The sequence below is a fragment of the Echinops telfairi genome, unplaced genomic scaffold, assembly GCF_000313985.2.
Source record: "Echinops telfairi isolate 266 unplaced genomic scaffold, ASM31398v2 ScPeMD7_7466;HRSCAF=8504, whole genome shotgun sequence".
NCBI lineage: Eukaryota > Metazoa > Chordata > Mammalia > Afrosoricida > Tenrecidae > Echinops > Echinops telfairi.
Genome location: NW_022111366.1, coordinates 5,010,912 through 5,033,725, shown reverse-complemented (window position 1 = coordinate 5,033,725; position 22,814 = coordinate 5,010,912). Strand labels below are relative to the sequence as shown.

At 40.3% G+C, this 22,814-nt stretch overlaps 1 protein-coding gene across 2 annotated transcripts in view; it reads left to right on the top strand.

Moving 5' to 3' along the window:
• Nucleotides 1-22,814, top strand: part of MAN1A2 (mannosidase alpha class 1A member 2) — a 179,449-nt gene that overhangs the window by 38,089 nt on the left and 118,546 nt on the right. Inside the window, exons 2-3 of one of the 2 annotated variants that reach the window (XM_045283724.1) lie at nucleotides 5,468-5,594; nucleotides 11,540-11,636. In XM_045283724.1, coding sequence (XP_045139659.1) covers nucleotides 5,468-5,594; nucleotides 11,540-11,636 — 224 coding nt within the window. Of the gene's footprint in view, nucleotides 1-5,467; nucleotides 5,724-11,539; nucleotides 11,637-22,814 lie in introns of both variants that reach the window. The other variant, XM_004714870.4, reaches the window with a different exon arrangement.

Genomic DNA, 22,814 nt, shown 5'->3' with positions numbered 1-22,814 from the left:
CTGACCTTGAAGTTAAGTTAGGAGCCCAACGTGTAACCCATTACACCACCAGGGCTGGCCAAAATAAATAGTTTCTTTTTACTGTGGTAGGCATAGGGATACATTAAAGTAAAATTAGACTAGATCTCTGAATTTAGGGAGCCTGTGATCTTCCCAGGGGAGAAAGATAATGATCAAAGGATACATATGTAAAACAGCCAGTATGTTAGAGTATTGTGAGAAAAAGTTACAATGTCCATGAGACTGTACTCATGTTAGAGGAATTTAATCTAGGGGAAAGCTAAAGAAGTTATGATTGACAGTGGTTTGAAAGTGGAGCAATTTTACTACTGTTTTAAACCGAGCCAACACCAAGGAATATAAAAGAACTGAAAGGTGTGTGGCACACAAATATGAGATGAAGCTGGAGAGATAAGATAGGGAACACATAGAGGATCTCTTGGTAGGCCATACTAGGATTTTTTTGAAAACAAAACAAAAAACAAAAAACCCATTAAGATCTACAATGTATATGGAGAATGGCTCGGAGGGGCCCTACTTGTGGCTATGTGGACACTCCTGGAAGGTTATTAAAGTAGATTACTGTATATACTTGTGTATAAGCCGAGTTTTTCAGCACATTTTTAATGCAGTTTTTGTGGTAAAATTAGGTGCTTTGGCTGATTTTCGGGTTGGCTTATATTCGAGTATATACGGTAGGTTTTGATTTGCGAACCTGTGTAAATAATATGAAAAGCTGCCATTACTGGGATGACGAGGAATAGTCTTGTAGGGACTGGAACCAACCCTTCCTTCTATTTTGGATTTATTAAGTAGAAATGTTAAATGGACATTTAGACCATTTTGGAGTTTTGGAAAGAAGTCATATTTTTTACTTTTTCAAAGTAATTTAAAGCTACTTTTATTCTTGCATATTACCTTTGCCTTCTTGTTCACATGCATTTTATGTATAATATAAGCTGTGATCATAGTGCGTTACAACTTCTGAAGTACATATTTTAATTTTTTTCTATAGCTTTTTTTAAAAGCTGCTGTTTTTCAAGGGAGGCTTTGATTCTAGGGTTTTATTCTTTGTCAGGTCCTCAAGGAGACTTGCACAGAAAGACCTACCCAGTTCCTACGCTGAGGGAGCACATGGGGTCTGGGCAGAGAGTCCTGATGAGAACTGGGGCAGGCTTGAGGGTGGGGGGGGGGTGTCCCTCAGTTTGGCATTTGTCAGCCTGCAACTGGGGACTCCGGTGCTGAGCAGTTTTCAAGCCATCCTGAAACATATATGGGGAGGCCCTGAACAGACAGTCTCTCCTTACATTCATTTCCCTAAAGACCAGGGCTGACAGCTACTATCTGGGCAGTTTTCAAGACTACAGGGTTGGAGATCATGCAGTTTGGGAATAGACTGTCCTCCAGGTTTGTCTCAGAAGTTACAAGTGCAGTGAGCTGGAGCGCTGACCTAGATGGGTGAGCAGAGATCAGTGCTGGCAAAGGAACAGGAAGGTGGAGAGAGGGCACAGCTGCCTTCCATTTCAACAAGAGGCAGCCCTCATCTGAAGAGGTTTTGCTGTCCTCTGACTCTTTGTAGGTGTGTTCAGAAGCTATTCCTGTCACCAAGCCCAGAGAAACCCAGCCATTGCAAGACATCACTAGATTACTGTTTCCTCAGGAACCTGATGTTCACCCAGATGCATAAATGGCAAGGTGTGTGTGTGTGTGTGTGTGTGTGTTCACATACTACAGGGCACACGGTGTGGCAGGGAGAAGCATTGGGTTGGAAGAGGAGCATAATCAGTAAGCGGAGGAAGGAAATGTTTGAAGTGATGAGATCTTTAGATTCTCATGTATTTTGAAACCCATGTTTTGTCTGTTTCAATTTTCAGAGCAATCTTTTGAAGATGGTGGGGACCCTCTTCACAGATGAAAAGGAGGCTCAAGAGAGGTCACATAGACCTAGTATACAGCCAAACAGTGGCTTGGTGACACAAACAGTTAAGGGCTCAGCTGCTAACCCAAATGTCAGTCATTTGGACCCAGCAGCCACTCTGTGGGAGAAAGGGCTGTCTGCTTCTGTAAAGAGAACAGCCTCCGAAGCTTTTTGGGGGCAAGGCGATTCTTCTCTACCCTATCGGTCCGATGAGTCCATTGATTGGTTTTTCTTTTGGTGGCACAGTGGTTATGCATTGGGCTGAGATCCACAGGATCGGTAGCCTGAGACCACCAGCAGCTCTGAGGGAGAAGGACAGGGCTTTCCACTTCTGTAATCAGTTACAGACTCAGAAACTCAGTGGGGGCAGTACTGCCCTGTCCTATAGTGTTAACATTGACTCGATGGCAGTGAGTTTGCTTGTTTGGTGTTCATGGCACGTTAAATGGAGTTCTGTGTAGAAAAGGGGGCTTGTTAGACACGGATAATGTTCATGCGCTTTGTGAAGTTTTTGAGACGTGTGTGGGATGTGTTATGGCCTGGATTCTTAGTCCTCACCAGAGAGTGGTGTGTTAATACTGGACTATTTATGGAAGTAGGAGCCCTCGTAACACAGTGATTAAAGTGATTGGCCGCAAGCAAAGTGTCAGCAGTTCAAATCCACTAGCCCATCTGTGTGATAGTATACTTCTGTAAAGATTCCAGCCTAAGAACCCCATGGGACACTGTTCTGTAAGGTCACTACAAGTTGGCTTTAACTTGAAGGCAGTTGAAGATTAACCATTGCAAAAAAGGTAGGGGCTTAAATGCTCTTCATCCGTAATGAGGGGTAAGATGGGGTTTGAAACTAGATAGAAACTGCCCTTGATGGAGCCAGTCCAGGCTCTCCTGTGCTGTTGCCCTTGCTTGAGGTGTAGTCCTCACCTCTCTGCTTCTCCGACTTCATGTGCATGTTTGCTTGGTGAATAGGTGACTTGGGAAAATTCTTAGCTGAAAGGGACAGGACATCCCATGACAGGCATTCCATAGAATCTGAGATCAGTTGAGGGCCCTGGCAGCACTCAGCAGACCTTTCCCTCCTCTCCTCTCCTTGGCCATATTGGCCATTTGACTTGAGGCCTGGTGCCTCTTGCCTGCAAAATGGCTGCCACAACATGAGGCACAGCAACTACATTTGAAGGCAAGAATAGGTGGCTGGGTAAATAGCGGGTCGGGTGGTCATAGCATCTAAAATAGCCTTTTTGCCAAGGTCACGATCCAATATTTAATCTCTAAAGGGCAATGATTCTCAGTACCTTGTTTGTCTCTGGCTAGCATGGGGTTCTGTGGATACTCCTAGTGGCAAGGGCAGCTGGAAAACTTGATTAGCATAGCTGAATATGATCTTTCTCTCGGGCTAGGCACAAGGTATTTCTGTTGATAAAGGGTTTGGTGCAAGTCTACTGAGTAATAATACTTGCCTATGACTTTATTTTTCTGATATTTCACTTACACTGTGTACTTTGATGTCCCCATCTACCTGAGTTTCCTGAAGTAGACTGGCTGTTGAATTTTTCTTGGCTACACCCAGGGGCCATCCTGGGCCCCTCCCTGTCCTCCCATGGGTTCTGTGTCCAGTCTGTATGCAGGCTCCAAGGACTATTCCTTCCCCGCAGCCCTCTTTGCTATTTTGCTCACGAGTGCCCTTGCGCTGTTAGCAAGCCACTGTTCTTTTTCTCCAAACATTAATTTTATTGATTTAAAATGCTTTATTGGGAGATTAATTTTATTTTTAATATATACTATAAAATAGATTTCACCCCTTTTTGGGCATACAGTTCTATGGTTTTTAACATATGTGCACATTTTTATAACCACTGTTGTCTTTGGCTATGTTCTTTATAAAAGTAAAACTAGTGAAGCTGATATATGCATATAGACACAGATTTATGTGGAGATGGGAAAGTTCTAAGTCTATGGGTCAGATGCCAGGCAGGAGGAGGCTTTGCATATCTGTAGGGGCCGAAGAACCCATTATCAACGAATCAGACAGCAGGTTTATGGCTGCAGAAGTTAATGACTCTCAGGTTGGTAGATAAGATGGCAGACTGCTTGATGGCTCACTGACTCAAGTTTAAAGGACCAGTGGTCAAATGATGAACCAGTTGCAGGATGCAGACCCAGCAAAAAGCAAGCAAGCTTTTCCATTGTCCACTTAGATTGGTTGCAGGTCACAGCTCTGAGGAGAGCCAGATCACTGAGAATCCCGGCCCAACCACGTTGACATCACTACAACTATTAGCAAGATACATAAAAATTCCATTAGTCAAGAGTAACACTCTCAAGCCCACAGGGGCATCGACTCGATAGTAGTGAGTTTTGAGTGGATTCCTTTATAGCTAGCTCTGCCACCCAACCTAACTCCTGACAACCACCAATCCATTTACCATCACCAATTTTTGTCTTTTTGAGAATGTAATATGAATAGAATAATTTAAATGTAACCTTTTGAGACTGGCTATTTCCTTAGCATAATAATACCTTTGAGATTCATTTAAGATTTTGTGTGTTAATTCTGATGTATTTCCTCAAAATACACAGGAAGACCACGGGGATGTCTTAGGAAAACAGCATTGATGAGAAAAAGGCTAAGAAACTTGCCCTGAGGATTTTTATTGTATCTTTCAGGGTAGCAAGGGTGGTCCTAGAATTTCATTGAGAAACCGTATCCTATCTACTCTATAGTCCAGATCTTGCCCCTTCAGACTTCTTCTTGTTCCCCAAACTCAACATTCCCAAAGGGAACATGATTTGAGTCTCTCAATGCCAGAACTGCCATTTTGGCCTGGTGTAAGTCAAGAGGGTGGGAGTTCTTCAGGGAAGGGTTAGAGGGAGAGAAACACCACCTTCAGAAATACATAGACCTTGATGGAGATTCTATGGAGAAACAATTGCTTTAGATTTTGATACTTTGGTTAAATAAAAATTTATATGATTTTATAGCAATAGGTTTTGACTTATCCTCTTTTAGGAATCTGTATTTTTGACAAGGGCTTAAAGGTGGTTTAGGGCTTAGATGCTAACTAAAAGGTCTATAATTCAAACCTACCCATCTTTATAGGAGAAAGATGTGGCAGTCCTACGGGGCTGTTTTACTGTCTTTATATGGTCACTATGCGTGAGATCTACTCCGATTTCTTAGTTTCTCTAATAACTTAATTATAATTTATTTTCTTCACTTCTCCATGTAGTTTATCACTGGCCTGTAATTTTTTAATGTTCCTACTCGATAAGGCACTTGATTTCTTTGTTCTTACTCAGCCTTGAAATTGTAACTTACTTTCTAGTTTATTTTTCCGCCCAGTGGGACGTGTATGCTCGTTAGCATCTGTGGTTCATGTTCTGCCTCATAATAAGTTATGTTTATCCTGTTCTTTGGTATAGCTGCTTCTTTGGCACTGACACTTTTAAATATTTAATAGGAGTAAAAAGTAACCACTGAGGTTGGGCGGAGGAATCTTTAAATTCTATGATTAAAGGTCGACGTTCTTTTTTTTTTCTCCTTCCCAGGGAAGAAGAAGAACGTCTGAGAAACAAGATCCGAGCCGATCATGAGAAAGCCCTGGAAGAAGCAAAAGAAAAACTGAAAAAGTCAAGGGAAGAAATCCGAGCAGAAATTCAGACAGAGAAAAATAAGGTAGCCCAAGAAATGAAGACGAAAGAGAATAAGCCACTGCCACCAGTCCCTATACCCAACCTTGTAGGAATAAATGGTGGAGACCCAGAAGATGATGACATAAGAAAGAAAAGGGAAAAAATTAAAGAGGTAATAGGCTGACCTGTGTTATATAGAGTGGTTATGGATTTGTCTTTTACTTGATTTAAATGTCTACTTCAACCATTTTGGCTTTGTACCATTTGGACCTTGTTTGTTCTTAAGTGTCCAGTTATAGGAAGCTCTGCTAGATACGTTTCCAATCTTTTTATGAACGTGCTAAAGAGCTACCATTGTCTCTGCCATCTTTTAATGAACATGTCATGTTAATCCCTTTATCATAGTGAGGGTTCAGAACATAGTCTTTCCAGTGAGCCCCCATGGTCATGAAATGGGAAAAGACATGATCTCAAAAGTTTTTAAATTGATGTAGTCACAGAAAATTTTCAGTTAGCTGACCTAGGAATTTATGTGGAAATAAAGAGATTATGCAGGGGTGGGTGAGAGGTCATCTGTAAGTATTTGGGGCTTCAAAAGGTAATTGCAAAAATTCCATTTTCTTTTAATTCTGTTTCTCCACAATTCTATTTCAATTCCACTCTGCTAATTAGAAATCCTGCCAGGTCTTACTGTTTTGGGGTGAAAACGGGATGGAATTTACAATTGTACTATCTGTGGAGAAAACGATTTTGTCAAAGAGTCTAATGTTGTTGGTTAGGTGCCCTAGAGTCATAGCGACCCCATGCATAACAGAGCAAGACACTGCACCGTCCCGTGCTGTCATCATAATTGCTCCTTTGCCTGAGCCCATTGTTGTAACCACTGGGTCATTCCATCTCATGGAGGGCCTTCCTCTTTTTCACTGCCCTTCCTCCCAGGGACTGGTCTCTCCTGACATCACGTCCAAAGTCTTGCCATCCTTGCCTGTAAGGATCACTCTGGCCTTACTTCTTCCTACACAGATTGGTTTATCCTTTCAGTATTCTCCAGCACCATCATTCAAATGTGATTCTTCTTTGGTCTTCCCTGTTCAATATCCAGCTTTCACTTGGGTCAGGTGCACCTTCGTCCTCAAAGTAACATATTTGCTCTTCAGTACTCTATAGAGGTCTTGTGCATCAGATTTATTTAAATGCAATACATCTTTTGATCTCTTGACTTCTGGTTCCATGAGCATTGATTGTGGATCCAGTCAAGACAAAAAGAGTTTATAATAGCTTCAACAATAATGGGAAATAGTCGTTTAGTATAAAATTACTTATCATAAGATTGTCAGATATCTAATTGGGATATATTCTAGTAATGGATATAGTAGATGGTTAACAGATAATTTGAGTCTGGTCTTATGAATTGCTACAAGTCTTTGGCCTTGATGGAGTCAAAACAAAGCTGATTTTATTTTTAATTTTTTTAGCTACACTCATTTTATATAACCTCTGGTTTCTTTGTTTTATGTACAAGTTGTTTAGGTAGTTTCTTTGGATATTGTTGGAGAGATACTGATGTCCCCGCCCCTCGCGCCTCCCCCTCACAACATCATTAGAATTTATTCAAGTACTCTCTTATGTACAAAATTCAGATAGATGACCATGTATGTTCAGGGACCCTCCAATCATGATTATGTTCAATAATCTTCATGACTTCAGCAAGGTGAATGAGTAGAGGGGTTGAGTATATAGGTATGGCTGATCAAATACAAGACTTATCTGCATCCCCTGTAGAGGTTAAACTGATACTGCATGACCCAAAGTTATCAACATATAAATTACATTATTAGTATAGGCTTTCTGATGTGGCCCAAAGCCTCAGGTAAACCAAGACACTCTTTTCTTTCTCTTTTTTAAAAAGAAAATTATTAATTTTTTTGTTGTGTTTGGATGGCATGAGTGAAAAAGTAACCATTGAGGTTGGGTGGTGGGATCATTAAGTTTTATGTTTAAAGTTGACGTTCTATAGAAATGTCACAGAGCAGCTTTATAAAATGCAGAGCAAATCAAATGGGTTTTCTATTCATACACATTTTGCATGGTGACCATTAGTTGTCATCCCCACAGTGTAACCGCTCTTCCCACCTGCCTGGCTGTGCCGTTTCCGCTTGTTCTTCCCTGCCTCTGCAACCGCTTTTTGATTGCTTATGGTGCACTGCTCTAAGGAATGCATATATACCTGGTGTTAATGTCTTTTCCCATCGGTATTCCACTGTTTGTTCGGAAGTGAGCCTCAGCGGAGAGTTCATTCAAGGATTGAAAGATACCAAAGGGCCATCACTTGGGTGGATCCACTCGTCTCTCACCAGACCTGCAACTCTGGTCTTCTTTATGATTTTGAGTTGTATCCCACATTTTTCTCTCAGTTTTTCTAGGACCTCTTACTGTAATCCCTGTTGTGGGATTATGAAGAGACTTTCCCCCAGCTTGGTCTCCCCCAAAGACATGCCAAACATTAGAGGCTATTTGCCAGCATAGGTGGGAGGTCAGATGCTTAGAGACATCCTCCCTGAAGACAGTCAGTTGCCAAACAACTGTCTGGGCCCACCACAGGTAGGGCCCACTCCCTGCTGTTAGGGACAATGGGTTACTTCTCCCTAAAGGTTTTGGACTGTCAGTTTTGTCCCTGTAGATGGAGTTTACACCCTACTGATAATGGTTTCTATGAAGATCCAGAGAACAGGTCAAACCTGCTCAGTGACATCCAAAGTTAGGCTGCCATCCTGAATCTAGGGTCCGCCCATCTTGTCACATGTGTATCCCCAATGCCTCTCCTTCCTATTGCTTGGATACCCCTAGGTCGTCCCCCTCTCATTGCTGTATAACTTACAGTGCAACCCCTTCCTGTGATGTATGTTTTTACCTGTAATTGGTGGGCTTGTACGCCCTCCACCAAAGATATATAAGCCTTGGTTAGCAATAAAGATTCCCTTTGGCCTCTCTTGGCTCTTCTCCATACATTCCCCCGTCCTCACTTCCCTTTCCCCTTGTCCTCCTTCCCCTCCCCCTCTCTCCTGCCCTCTGGTCTCCCTTCATGTGGATCACCAAGTGAGGCTGAGGTAAACATGCTACCGTGAAATGTGTCTGACTCCATTATTTCGATCTCTCTTCTATCTCTCCTGCTCTCTATGACTTTATATATATATATATGTATGTGTATATATATCTATATCTATAGATCTATAGATATATACCGTACAATTGAGCCTGTCGAACGTCCGATTAGTTGTGGGGGGCTGGCCTTTCCCCCACATCCTGTCATAGTGGTCAGCAGTGGGAAGTCGGCAACGTCCAATTCTTCTGGTCTCGGGGTTGTTAAGAATGGGGTTCATGTAGTTCATTAACCCTTTAAGCTAATTGTTTTTATGTATCTGATTATCTTTGCTCTGGATGAAGAGAGATCAGCAGTGGAATAACATGGTCATTCACAAGTTTTGTTTGTTTTTCTTAGCTTGTTATTGTGAATTAGGCCAAGATTTACAGAGCAGGTCATCAATTTTACATTCAACAGTTCATACACATTCTGCCTCAACATCCACAAACTTTTAAGATCCCAGTCACTATTCATCAAAGTAAGATTAGATACCATGTGTACTTAAGGCAGGGGTGTACGATGGAGCTTGACAAGGATTATTTGAAAGTTGATGAAAGGAGCTTTTAAGCTCTCAGATCCTCATTTGTAGCCAGCATACAGCTACAGTTCTCCCTTCCTCAACAGAAGACCTTTGGAAAAGGTAGATGAGAGATGATCTGGGTTTCTGGAATAGTGAGGAATGGCTGAGAGTGCAGGACAAGGGACATCCTTTTCTTCTTTCAAAAGGAGAGGCTAGTCAGGGAGGGGGAGCTAAGTGAAGATCTGTATTTGGAATAGTGAGAGCACTCACTATTCAGTTCAGTTCTGGTGGTCAGATTTACTTCTATTCAATAGGCAGGAGGATGAAGCACTTCTCTCTGGGAAGACTGAACCAAGAGGAAAGAAATCCTACACCATTTCTTAGAGAATGACCTGTGTTGTGAATTGAATTGTGTCCCACAGCGGTATGCGTTGGAATCCTAACCCCTGTACCTGCAAATGTGACCTTATTTGGGAGTAGAGTTTCTTTTCTGAAGGTAAATGCTGTCTTATGAGGAGTGTAGGTGTTTCTTAAATTTAAAGATTCTTGAGACACAAACAGAGAAGAATAGACAAGCAAGAAAACACAAGGGGAGGGTAGATAGATGCTGTGGAGATTTCCAAGCAAGGCTGAGAATGCTGGATAAGTTGAGACAAGGGTTTTCTCCCAGAACAGAGAGAGGAACTTAACCCAAGAGCCACTATCAACCCACGCCCACACACATTTTCCCATACGTATTCCCCTGGCCCGTGTTGGTGTTGTTTAGTCCCGTCAAGTTGGTCTCATAGCAACCTTCAGTACAGCACTGCCTGATCTGGTACGGTACCATCATTGCAGTCACAGTGGGGTTCCTCTACTTTACAAAGCATGGTGTTCTTTTTCAGGGACTGGTTTCTCCTGATTACACATCCAAACTACATGAGATGAAGTCTTGCCATCCTGAAAGCCAGGAGCTTTCTGGCTGTACTGATTTCACTGCAGATTTGTTCATTCTCTGGCAGGCCATGGTGTCTTTTGAAATCTTCAGCAGCACATAATTCAAGGACATTACGTCTTCAGTTTTCTTTTTTGGTGTCCAGGTTTTTGCATGCCTATGAGGCAATTGGAAATACTATCATGATTTGAGTCTGGCACAAAGCTTCATCATCAGTGTGACATCTTTGTGTTTCAGCACTTTAAAGAGGTCTTGTGAAGCATATTTTCCCAGTGAAATATGCTGTTTATTTTCTGACTGTGGCATCAATGGATATTGATAGTAGACCCAAGTAAAATAAATTCCTTGACAATTTCAGTCTTTTCTTTGTTTATCATACTGTTGCTTATTTGTCCAGTTGTGATGCTTTTTCTTTTATGTTGAGATGGAACCCAACTTTAGTTTATCAGTTGATATTTATCAGTAAATGCTTCAAGCCTCTTAATTTTCAGCAAGCAAGTGTGTGCCACCTACATATTGCAACTTCCACCAGTACTGATGCTGCCTTCCTCTCTAAAGCTTCCCAAGATTGTTAACACTCTGCTTTTTGTATATATCTGCCAACCTGCCCACTGCCTGTTTTATTATAGATTTAATTGGAATATATCCATGTTTACTTCTTATCCAGGGCTACTTTTGACAGAGACAATGTGGTCTCTGAAGCCCAAAATAATGGTCTGTGAATCCCAAAATAGTTTTTTTAAGGGAAAAATACGCTGACTTCTGGTGTAAGAGCAGTGATGGATTACCCAATGAGCAAGGTAAGCTTAGGTTTGCCTGCTCGCGTAACACTTCATACTGAGCAGTTTTACATGTTTTTCACCATTGAACAATTTCACATGGTTCATGTGGTAAAAAGGTGTGAAACTATTCACTATATTATTAGTAAGTAAGCATAAGTAAGCCCCTGCTTCCCTTGCTTACTGGTACTCAGATCTTGCTAGGGCATGTACATTTGAGAAGCACTTTGATTCTGTAGAAAGGTGTGGGGGTTGAAGAGAGACAAATGTCTTCCATCCCTAGAAGCAGAATTTGTGGTGAGGTGAAAAATGGTTTTAGTGGGTAACCTGATCCTGTCTAAGGGCAAGGGGCTGTCTAACCAGCCTGAGGTGATTGTTAGTGGAGGCCGAGCTCCTCTATTAAGAACTCTCCTAATCACAATGAAGTAAGGACCGCTGTTATGAAGGGGAGAGTCATTAATAAAGGAAAGAATGGCATGTAGATACTTTCCCTTCCTAAAAACAGACAGACAAACAAACAAACAAACAAACAAACAAAAAAACCAAACAAAATAACTAACTAACCCACCTTTGAATAATCTTTACTGATGGATGATAAATTTTCTTTTCTCAGATGATGAAACATGCCTGGGATAGTTATAGGACTTATGGATGGGGACATAATGAACTCAAGCCTATTGCAAGGAAAGGACACTCTACTAACATATTTGGTAAGTTTTCTTTTCCTCATTACTATTTTCATTTTCTTCCTCTATTTAAAAAAATAGACTATATTTTAAAACTACCATCTAAACTTGAAGAATCCTATGCTAGTAATGATTTAAAAGTAACATGCTTCATTTACAATCAATTTGCTTACAGTTGTTGTGGGAAAAACAGGGAATAGGTTATACCTGCTTTAGTCATTTATTCTGAACTTTTTTTTTTTTAATATATTTTTTTTTATTCTGAACTTTTAAAAGATTTTTTACCCCTTCATTGTTTGCTCTCATGTTAGAGAAGGTAGGACCCCTCCCCCAAACACAGGGCTAGTTCTAATAGTCACACATTATAGGGGGGAAAGGGAAGAATAAGAAGTTTTTGGATTGCTATGTACGAGGCTTAAAAAAGCTCATGGAGAATGGAATTCAGAGGAAATGGAAATTTTCCACAAACTTTTTGAGCACCTTTGTACTTTGTCCCTTCCTGCTTCCCCCGCCCCCATTTAAAAAAGAAAAAACGAAGCACATTAGGGGTGATTTGGTTGATAAATTCAGTGGGCTATTGCATGGTGTGTTAGTCTGGGTTGACAAGAGAAACAAATTCATAGGCATTCATGTGTAGGAAAGAGCTTTCTATAAAAGAGTAATTGTACATTATGAAAGCATTCCAGCCCAGTCCAGATCAAGTCCATAAGTCCAGTATTAGCCCATATGTCCAATAATAATCTATAAATTCCTCTTTAGACTCATGCAGCCATGCAATAATGCCCAATGCAAGAAGATCACAGGCCAGTGGGTAGAAAGTCTTGTGGATCCAGGGGTAGTGGAAGCATCGCAGCGCTGGCATCCATGTGGCTCTTTCAGCTTCAGGGCTCTAGCCTAGCTCCATGTGTCTTATCCACAGGAATGTCTTGCAAGGAGTGAGCAAGTGTCCTACCTCCAGCAAGCTATTTATTTCCTTAGCGCCTCCAAATGAAGGTCATCAAGCTGCAACCGATTGACAGGTTAAACTCCACCCCTTCACTCTTAAGTCTCAAATGGACAACAGATTATGTAACTACCACACATGGATTCATGGTTCCTAGGAAAATATTATATGTGTTTGTGGAGATGTACGCATTGGAAGAGTGCTATGTTTGCTGAGTTCATGCTAAATTTCTACCCCTCTGGAATTCAGTCTCCTTGTTCAACTGACACATCCTAGAGTAAGCCTTGAGAATTGTCAGAATGTTCTTTGTGGTCTTCACTTCTTGTTCTCCCTTTTAAAGACTTTTTGATGTGATAGACATCTTTTAAATAATGATGGTTGAAGGCAAGATGATACTAGGGTAAAAAGAACACCTATACCAAACGTTATGTGCAATCTACTGGTAGTTTATTTTTACCAATTATAATGCATCATCACAGTAATCCAAGTAACAGCATTTTTCTTTGATTGCAACACTGTGAAAGAATACTCCTGATTCTGTCATTTCCCTTATAATTTGTTTGCTGGTGCTTGGCTGTTCTCTGTCAAAAAAGGAAATTGCTTAAAAAATTATTTCTCTTGTACTTTAGAGATGTGAGAGATTTTTTCTTTTCCGTTGGCAGTCAGTGACACCAGATATCGCTAATATGACATTTACTTTACTAATGATCATTTAATTAAATAAAGTACTATTCCTTAACAGAGGTTGCAAATTGAAAAATTTCCACTGCTTTGTGCATGGCACAATATGAAACTTCAGTTCATTAAAAGGTATTGTATTAAGTAGTTAATTAAAGCTACATCCTCTTCAGGTAGCTATCCTTTTGTATTATGCTTATTGGTAAACAATGCACCCTTACAAAATATTGCAGTATAAACATGTCAAAGTGAGAATTAGATGTTATTTTTCACTTGTCTTGTCAAAGCATATTTCTGAGAACATCTACTCCATTGTTGTTATTGTAGGTCAGTGCAGCTGACTTGGTTTTGACTCATAACGACCTTATGATGAAGCACTGTCTGGTAATGTTTGATCCCACGTTGCAGCCACTGTTCAGGGCTATCTCCTTGACTGGCTTCCTCTATTTTGCTGACCCTCTACTTCGGCAAACGATATCTTTTTCTGGGCTCAGATCGCTCCTGATAACATGCTTAAAGTACATGAGATGAAGTATTACCATCCTCGCTTCTAAGGCATATTCTGGCTGTGCTTCCAGCAGAGATTTCTTTGTTCCTCTGACATTCCATGGTTCTTCCAATACTCTTCACCAACACCCTAATTCAAAGAAACCAAGGCTCTGAGGTCCTCCTTATGCATTGTCCAGTGATCATGCATCTGCTTATGAGATCATTGAAAATTCCAGGGCCTCTTAGTTCGCAAGGTGATATCCTTTCCCTTTAACAATTGTTTTTAAATCATTTTATTGAGGGTTCATACAACCCTTATCACAATCCAGACATACATCATTGGTATAAAGCACATTTGTACATTCGTTACCCTCATGATTCTCAAAACATTTGCGCTCCACATAAGCCCCTGGCATCGACTCCTTATTTTCCCCCCTCCCTCCCCGCTCTCCCCTTCCTCATGAACCCTTGATAATTTATAAATTATTGTTTTGTCATATCTTATACTGCCCGACGTCTCCCTTTACCCACTTTTCTGTTTGTCCCACAGGGAGGAGGTCACATGTAGATCCTTTTAACTGGTTCCCCCTTTCCACTCCACCCTCCCTCCACTGTTTGGGTATCACCTCTCACCACTGGTCCTGCATTCCCTGTGTTTCCAGTTCCTATCTGTACCAGTGTACATCCTCTGGTCTAGCCAGACTTGTAAGGTAGAATTGGGATCATGATAGTGGGTGGGGAGGAAGCATTTAGGAACTGGAGGAAAGCTGTATGTTTCATCGTTGCTACACTACACCCTGACTGGCCCATCTCCTGATGTCCAGTTGCCTACAGATGGGCTTTGGGTCCCCACCCCGCACTCCCCCTCATTCACAATAATAAGACTTTTTGTTCTTTGATGCCGGATACCTCATCCCTTTGACACCTCGTGATCACACAGGCTGGTGTGCTTTTAGGCTTTTAGGCAGGTGTTTAAACCAGTGGAATATGTCGTTGATATCTTGACTACTGCTTCCATGAATTAATTGTGGATCCAAGTAAAGCGAAATTCTTCACAACTTTAATCTTTTCTCCATTTATTATAATGCTGTCTGTTGGTCCAGTTGTGAAGAGTTTCTTTGTATTGAGTTGCAATTCATCATTAAATACTTTAAAATTTCTTGCTTTCAGCAAAAAAGGTTGTGTCACCTGCATATTTTGGGTTGTTAATAGACGTTTTTCTAATCCTTATGCCAGGTTTCTTCATATACTTCAGTGTGTTGGTTTATTTGCTTAGCATACATATTGAGTAAGTATGGTGAAAGGAAACAACCTCAGTGTACATTTTTCCTGATTTTATTTTATTTATTTTAATTAATTAATTTTATTTTAATAAATAATTTTATTAGGGGCTCTTACTGCTCTTATAACAATCCATACATCAGTTGTATCAAGCACGTTTGGACATATGTTGCCATCATCATTTCCAAAACATTTTCATTCAACTTGAGCCCTTGGTATCAGCTTCTCTTATTTCCTGTCCCTCCTTCTCCCTCCTGCCCTTTTTCCTGATTTCAAATCATGCAGTATACCTTTATTCTGTTAGAATGACAGCCACTTGATCTATGTACAGGTTCCACATGAGCACAGTGAAGTGTTTTGGAATTCCCAATCTTCTCAGTGTTATCCATAATTATAATCTAAACAGTTGAATGATTTTGCATAGTCAAGCGCAAACATCTTTCTTGTATCAAAATAATCCTATGGAGAAATTTTGATGTAGTTATCTTTCTTTTTAAAAAAATAATGGCTTTTTAATGTTTGGTAGTTTAATTTTGTGGTAACTCCATGAGATTGCTTTAAAACGTGAACTTTATATAGGTAGTTCCTGATTTATGATGTATTTGAAGTATGGTGAACTGCACTTACAACTGTAGTGGCTAGTAATATGCACTACATACAATATTGATAATCTCTTGCTCTTAGAATTTTCAGGTGTTCATTCACAGATGTTCCATGTTACAATTTATAAAGACAGTGATAATAAAAGGAAAACCTAAAAATCTTAAGAACTAAAACAGGAAAACAAAACCAAGATATCCAGAAAGGCAGGGTGGGGGTCCAGATGAGGGAGAACAGTCAGGAGAGGGAATGGGGTAGACTGCTGGGGAGATGAGGTGGCAGGGTGCACTAGTGGTTTGAACTGTTGAATGCAGATGTGGTAATCTGAAATGTAAACCCTCCTTGTAATTTGCAATAACTCTCTTGCCCTCAAGCTTGCACACTCACTGACACACACATACACACACACACACACACCCCAAAACCAAACCAAAAAGCAGAAAACCACAAGGTATCTAACTCACGTGAGCACAGACTTATGATGTCCTCTGGACTGGACACTTGTCATGAGTAGGGGAGCATATGTATTGTTTTACCAGGATGCATTGTGACGACTACAGCAGGGCAGCTTGAGGTCACTGTGGAGTGAGTTCTGGTCAGCTGGTTAGGATCATTTAACTTGATTCCCTAGATATGCTGTCATTTTGTAAATTCAGAGGAGTTAGAGGAGGCTAGAATTAGAAGGAAAGAAACCTGGTGGTGTACTGGGCTAATTTAGAGCTGCTTACCTTACAATCTCTGTGGTTCAGATCCTTGGATATTCCCCAAAGATTTGCAGTCTCAGAAACTCAAAAAGGCAGTTCTCCTGTGTCCTGTAGGGTTGTTATGAGACGGGAATCCCCTCGATGGCTGTGCGTTTGGTTTTGAGAGAGTTGGAGGGAATCCTTGAGTGACACACATGATTTAGTCCATGACAACTGAGTGAATGTTGGACGGTTTAATCCTCCCAGAGGCTCCTCAGACAAAGGCCTGGTGATATATTTCTGAAAGATCCCAGCCATTGAAAACCTTTGTATGGGGTTGTCATGAGTCACATTGCACTCAGCAGCAACTTTTTTTAAAAGTTGGAAATGGGATTTTTTACAACCTCATTATTATTAAGTATGCTCAGTAGTAAGCTTTTACCAGTGATCCTTTATTTTAGAGAGACTATAAGAATAAAAGTTTTAGTTTCTTTGCAGTTATTCTGACATGAAATCAGCCATTTAGAGATTGTGTTATAAGTTGGATGTGTGAAAAAAGATTATTATTTTACAACAATATTTGTAAGCATATTGATAATAACCAACATTGATATAAATGATGAATGAGGACAGGTTGATTAAGTTCTTAAAGTGACCCTTTGAGGCAAGTATTATTATTATTGCTCTCATTTTTTTAAAAGATCTTTTTATTGGGGCTCATACAACTCTTATCACATCAGTTGTGTAAAGCACATTTGTACATTCATTGCCCTCATCATTCTCAAAACATTTGCTCTCCACTTAAGCCCCTGGCATCAGCTTCTCGTTTTTTCTCTCCCTCCCTCTCCCCTCCCTCTTGAACCCTTGATAATTTATAAATTATTATTTTGTTTTATCAGACACTGCCCGGCGTCGCCCTCCGCCCGCTTTTCTGTTGTGTCCCCCAGGGAGGAGTTATATGTAGATCCTTGTACTTGGTTCCCCCTTTCCACTCCACCTTCCTTCTACCATCCCCGTATCGCCACTCTCACCACTGGTCCTGAAGGGATCATCTGCCCTGGATCCCCTGTGTTTCCAGTTCCTGTCTGTACCAGTGTACATCCTCTGGTCTAGCCAGATTTGTAAGGTAGAATTGGGACCATGATAGTGGGTGGGTGGGGGCGGAGGAGGAAGCATTTAGGAACTAGAGGAAAGTTGTGTGTTTCGTCATTCTACACTGTACCCTGACTGGCTTGTCTCCTCCCTGCGACCCTTCCGTAAGGGGATGTCCAGTTGCCTACAGATGGGCTTTGGGTCTCCACTCCGCACTCCCCCTCATTCACAATGATATGATTTTTTGTTGTTTGATGTCTGATACCTGAACCCTTTGACACCTTGTGATCACACAGGCCTGTATGCGTCTTCCATGTGGGCTTTGTTGCTTCTGAGCTAGATGGCCACTTGTTTACCTTCAAGCCTTTAAGAAGCCAGACGCTATAACTTTTGATAGCGGGGCACCAACAGCTTTCTTTGCCACATTTGCTTACGCAATCCTCTTTGTCTTCAGCGATTGTGTTGGGAAGGTTATTACTCTCACTTTTATAGAGGAGGAAACTAAAGTACAGAGAGGATTAAATAACTTACCCAAGATCATCACACAGTGAATAATAATAATAATAAGAGAGCCAAAATTTGAATCTGTGTAAGTCTGGTGCCAAGGTCCAAGTGTCTAACTGCTATTCTACACTTTAATAATGAAATCTTTTAGGTAGAAAAATATTCATGCTAACACACGAGAAAAATCTACCATCTGAGTAAAATGGGAGCGACTCGCAAAAAAAGTGAAAGTGTAATCTGAAAAATTTTTCAATAGTTTAGATTTGTTTACATTTTTCATTAATGTTCTGAGTGATTACAATTGTTTTCAACTAAATAAGCTCAGTAGGAATGGATCCTTTATTATGTTTCCTCTTATGTTTTAGATATGAAGTTAGTTTATTAAAGAGTTAAATGTATTATTACTATTTTTTTTTGACAGAAAGCGTCTAAGAGAAGGTTAGTAGCTATCCGTGGCCCATTTGACATTCCAAAACATAGGTGGACATTGAACTTTTATTTATTATATCCCAGATTATATAGAAAACCTTAGCTAAAAACATTTTATTTTTCATTTTTCATAGCTTGATTATTAAACATTTCTCAATATATTAATTGGAGTGTGCCTATACCTTAGCCAGATGCTTTTCCCAGAGGATGAAATATATTGGTTTTGCTTTTTCCCAGTTGGTGCTTACCTCTGAACTGGGAAATCGTTGACTAGGAAGAGGGAAATGCTGGGAAAAAGTTAGCACTGATATGAATTCTTTCAGTAGTGATATTAATAACAATTTCTTCTCCTTACATATTCTGGAGAATTGAACATTTCTGTTAGGGATAGTTTCTTTTGCATTTGAAAGAAACTGATTTAGGAAAGGCTTCTTTCACTTTTGAATTTCACCTTTCATTTTCAGAGAGAGAAAGCAAAGGGAGAGAAAGAGAATGCAGGTGTGTGTGAGTGTCAACAAGTTCTTTGGTTACTTCTAATTTAGGTGAATTATGAGAGAATAGGATGTATAAGATAGCACTTTTTTAGATTTCTCAAGTTTCCCAGGTATATGCTCAAATATGGTTGAGTGGAATTTATGTATTTCTATTAAATGATTTTTTATATCCTCAGTGATTTTTATTTTTTACCCTCCAGCTATTTAATTTATCAATTGCTGTGAGAAAGCTGTTAAAGTTTCTCACGATAACGGTACATTAAGCATTCTTTTTTGTCAATATGATTTCATCTACGTTGTACTAGAGACATGCAGGCTTGAAATTAATCAATCAATCAATTTAACCTATTAATGAATAATGATCTTAGAATATTAGATGCTGTTATTCAGAATTTTACTTTTGTCTATCTTGATTGTACTTCCTCCCCAAATCTCAGACATTAAACATTATTATTTTGTGCAGCCAGTATATATTTACTTTGTCATTCACACCTTGATTTTTCCTACGTAAATCCGTCTACTTTTCTCCTTCTCCTTCCTTCCCTCTTACTTTCTCAGGTGGGGGAGTGGGAGCTGAGGCTTTCTGTCTTACTCATGTAGGGTGAAAGCCAGCATAGTGCAGCAGCCCTGCTGTTTCTTTGTGGCCCCCTTTCCCTGGTTTCCACAGAGAGGGGCACACTCTAGGTGTCTCTGATTTATGAGTTGTGTGATGTCTGTCTTCTTGCTATGTTTGGACTCTCAGAAGACACTATTTTGTTTTAACCCTGCTGTCTGTATTGCATTGTTCAATCCAAGACTCATTCCCAGTTACTGTGTTTTTTTTCCTCTATAGAATTTTTTTTCTTAGCTTTGATCTTGCTTTAAAAAACTGATGGGACTTGCTATTGATCCTTAGGCAAAACTTTAGGCCTAAAGCCTTCAAGTCCACAATTGAGCTGAAAGCTTCCTCAAATTTGTAAATGCCAAACCTTGTAAGATCCCAACTTGAGGAGCTATCACACCGTCTTCTTCCACCAGTTTCTGCATATTAGCTCCAGTTTTCATTTGTTGATAGTCTCTTGACTCATCTCTAAGGCCATCCTGACTGCCTTTGAAATGTTTGATTTAAAAACTTAATGTGGGGCAGTATTCTCATAAGGTTGTTGTATAGCTTTGATGATTTGAGAAGATGTGCACTTGAGTTTTGTTAAGATTACAGTATTAAACCTGACTAAAAGATGCAGTATTAACCTGACTGTATTCTACTTTATGTAAAAAAATTATTTTTTCACTGTTCTCCCCTATCCTTGTCCTTCTGATGTTCATTAATTCATATTACCTTGTGGCTTGTCCCATTTTTGCTTCCTTTGACACTACTAGTAGTTACATTAAGTCTTACCTTGCAGTTGTTTGCTTTTCATTTTGATACTTCTTTGACTTAATGAAAAGGATCTATGGTTTAAAAAATGATTTTTTCTTCCTCTGGCTATAAAATTGAAGAGCTACTTGGAGGGGATCATGGCTCTCAAAAATGCTTAAACAGAAACGTACTATGCCAATTCTGATTTTTGACTAATCTTGACCGTGTACCTCAGTCAAGCTTCCCCCAGCTTTCTTATAAGTCTTTAACTACGGGTTCTAGGCCTCCTCTTAAGATATCCCTGATGCTCCAATGGCTTTTCACAGAGTCCTGGTGGCATAGTGGGTTCATGTTGTGCTGTGATCCACATGGTAAGCAGTTTGAAACCACCAACAGCAACGAGGGAGAACGACTGGGTTGTCCACTCCAGTAAGCAGTTACAGTCTCAGAAATCCATAGGGGATGGCTGTGAGTCAGCATGGACTCCATAACATTGAGTTTGGGTTTGGTTTGGTGGCGCAATGGATTACAAGTTGGGCTGCTAACCACAAGGGTGGCAATTTGAAATTACAAACCCACTCCATGGGAGGAAAATGAGGTTTTCTACCTTCTCTAGAGTTAACAGTGTCAGAAACTCATATTGGCAGTTCTGCCTTGTCCTAAAAAGGTTGCTATGAGTTGAAATAGACTTGATGGTTGAAAGGTTTTGTTTTTACACAATGGAAGCTGATTTGTACACTTAACCGGTCAGTGTATGTTTTCTCTTCACTCAGCAGCCTTGAATCCTCCTTCCTTGTCGTCCTGGTGAGGAACAGAGACCAGGAGACCTCCAGAAGCCGAGGAAGTGTGTACCTTCTCAGTCTCTGTTCTCCCCAGAGCTGGGCACTGAGGGGAAAGACCCAGAGCACCACATTTCTTAACCTGTAAATATTGGGTCCTTGCCCTGGAGCAGTTGAGCGAGGTCAATAATCACCCCAAAGCTGAAAAGGAACAAATAAACGGAATGTTTAGAGGCTATCCCTGGAAGCCAGTCCTTTCAGCAGCAGAGCTGTTAAGATAGTGCTACTCCATCATAGCTTTCCATAAGGTTTTTATACTAGATTTTTGTCTTATAAATAACTAAGTACAGATTATATGCAGGTGGGCAGTAATTCTGGAAATGTATGATAGGTCACATAGCAGACTGTGGGGCTAATAAAAACGTTATTGGAGGAATCTACATTTTCTCATCAGTCTGACCAGTGTGTTAGTCACTGGCTGTCTCCTTCCTCTCACCCACATGTCAAAAGGCTGAAGTTGGAAGGGTCTATCTCCCACCATCCACACCTCAAAGGCTGAAAGACAAGGCATTAATTAGCAAATGTGGTCAAGTATCCAGCAGATTTGTTATGTTAGGTAGACCAGTTTCAAGGTCAACAGTTCCAAACCACCACCAGCCCTCCATGGATGAAAGGAGACCTTTTCTATTCCCATAAAGAACTACAGTCTCTGAAACCCACAGCGGCCAGTTCTACCCTGTCCTGCAGGGTCACTCACGGAGTCGGAACCAACTTGATGGCAGTGAGAAACCAACAATGCTTGTGGTTCTCATTCTCATAGTCAGGGTCTGCTTTGCAAACTTACAGGTATGCTTTGATTTCTTTCAGCAGCAGTGTGAACAGGAGAGCATGCAGCTCCTGCACATGCTATGTTAGACTTATAATATTTCATTGTCTTTGCAGCTTTTGTAAATAAAAATTTGAGTTTAATTTCTATTTCCATGTGTTTAACCTCACTGTCATTGAGTAGTATCTGACAAAAGTATTGATTGTGGGGTTTGTGTGTATGTGTGTGTTTGCTCAAATCTTGCAGTATTCTAAATTCAGCTTATTCAAGGGAAAATGTTTTTGTTTCAAGTACCTTGGGAATTAAATCATGCCTTTTGCAATAGGGAATGCCTCATGCTTTTTTTGTTTTGTCCTCCTGCACTAGCTAGGACGGTCAAGAATACATCCATTGGTAAGAATTGACCTTCTTACCTTGTTCCAGAGTTTAGGGGGAAAGCATCTATCTGCCTTTCAGGATCAAGTGTGATATGAAGTTTATATATTTATTTATTTTTGGTTTTACTTTGGGAAAGTTCTTCTCTTTTTTCCTGTTTGTTTACAGTTTTTGTGTGTCCAGAATGGATGTTGAGTGTTGTCAAGTTTGTTTTTTATGTTGCATCAATTGATAATAACCATATGATATTCTTACTTAAACTAGTAATGTTATTGTATTTTAGCAGAGTTTTGAATATGGGATCAGCTTTTCATTCCTGGTGGAATGGACTGTACTTGATTGTGACATACTGTTCTTTTTATATATTGTTGAATTTTTGTTGCTAATATTTTGTAAGAACTTCTACATCGTATTGTTCTGTAGTTGTACTATCTGTGTTGTGTTATTACAGGAGTGCCCACTGTGTTAGTCTGGGTTGACTAGAGAAACAAATTAATAGACACTCATCTGTGTATAAGAAAGAACTTTAGCCATCTAGCTCAGAAGGAACAAAGCCCACATGGAAGAAGCACACCAGCCTGTGTGATCACGAGGGGTCAAAGGGACCAGGTATCAAGCACCAAAGAACAAAAAATCATATCATTGTGAATGAGGGGGAGTGCGGGATGGGGCCCCAATGCCTATCTGTAG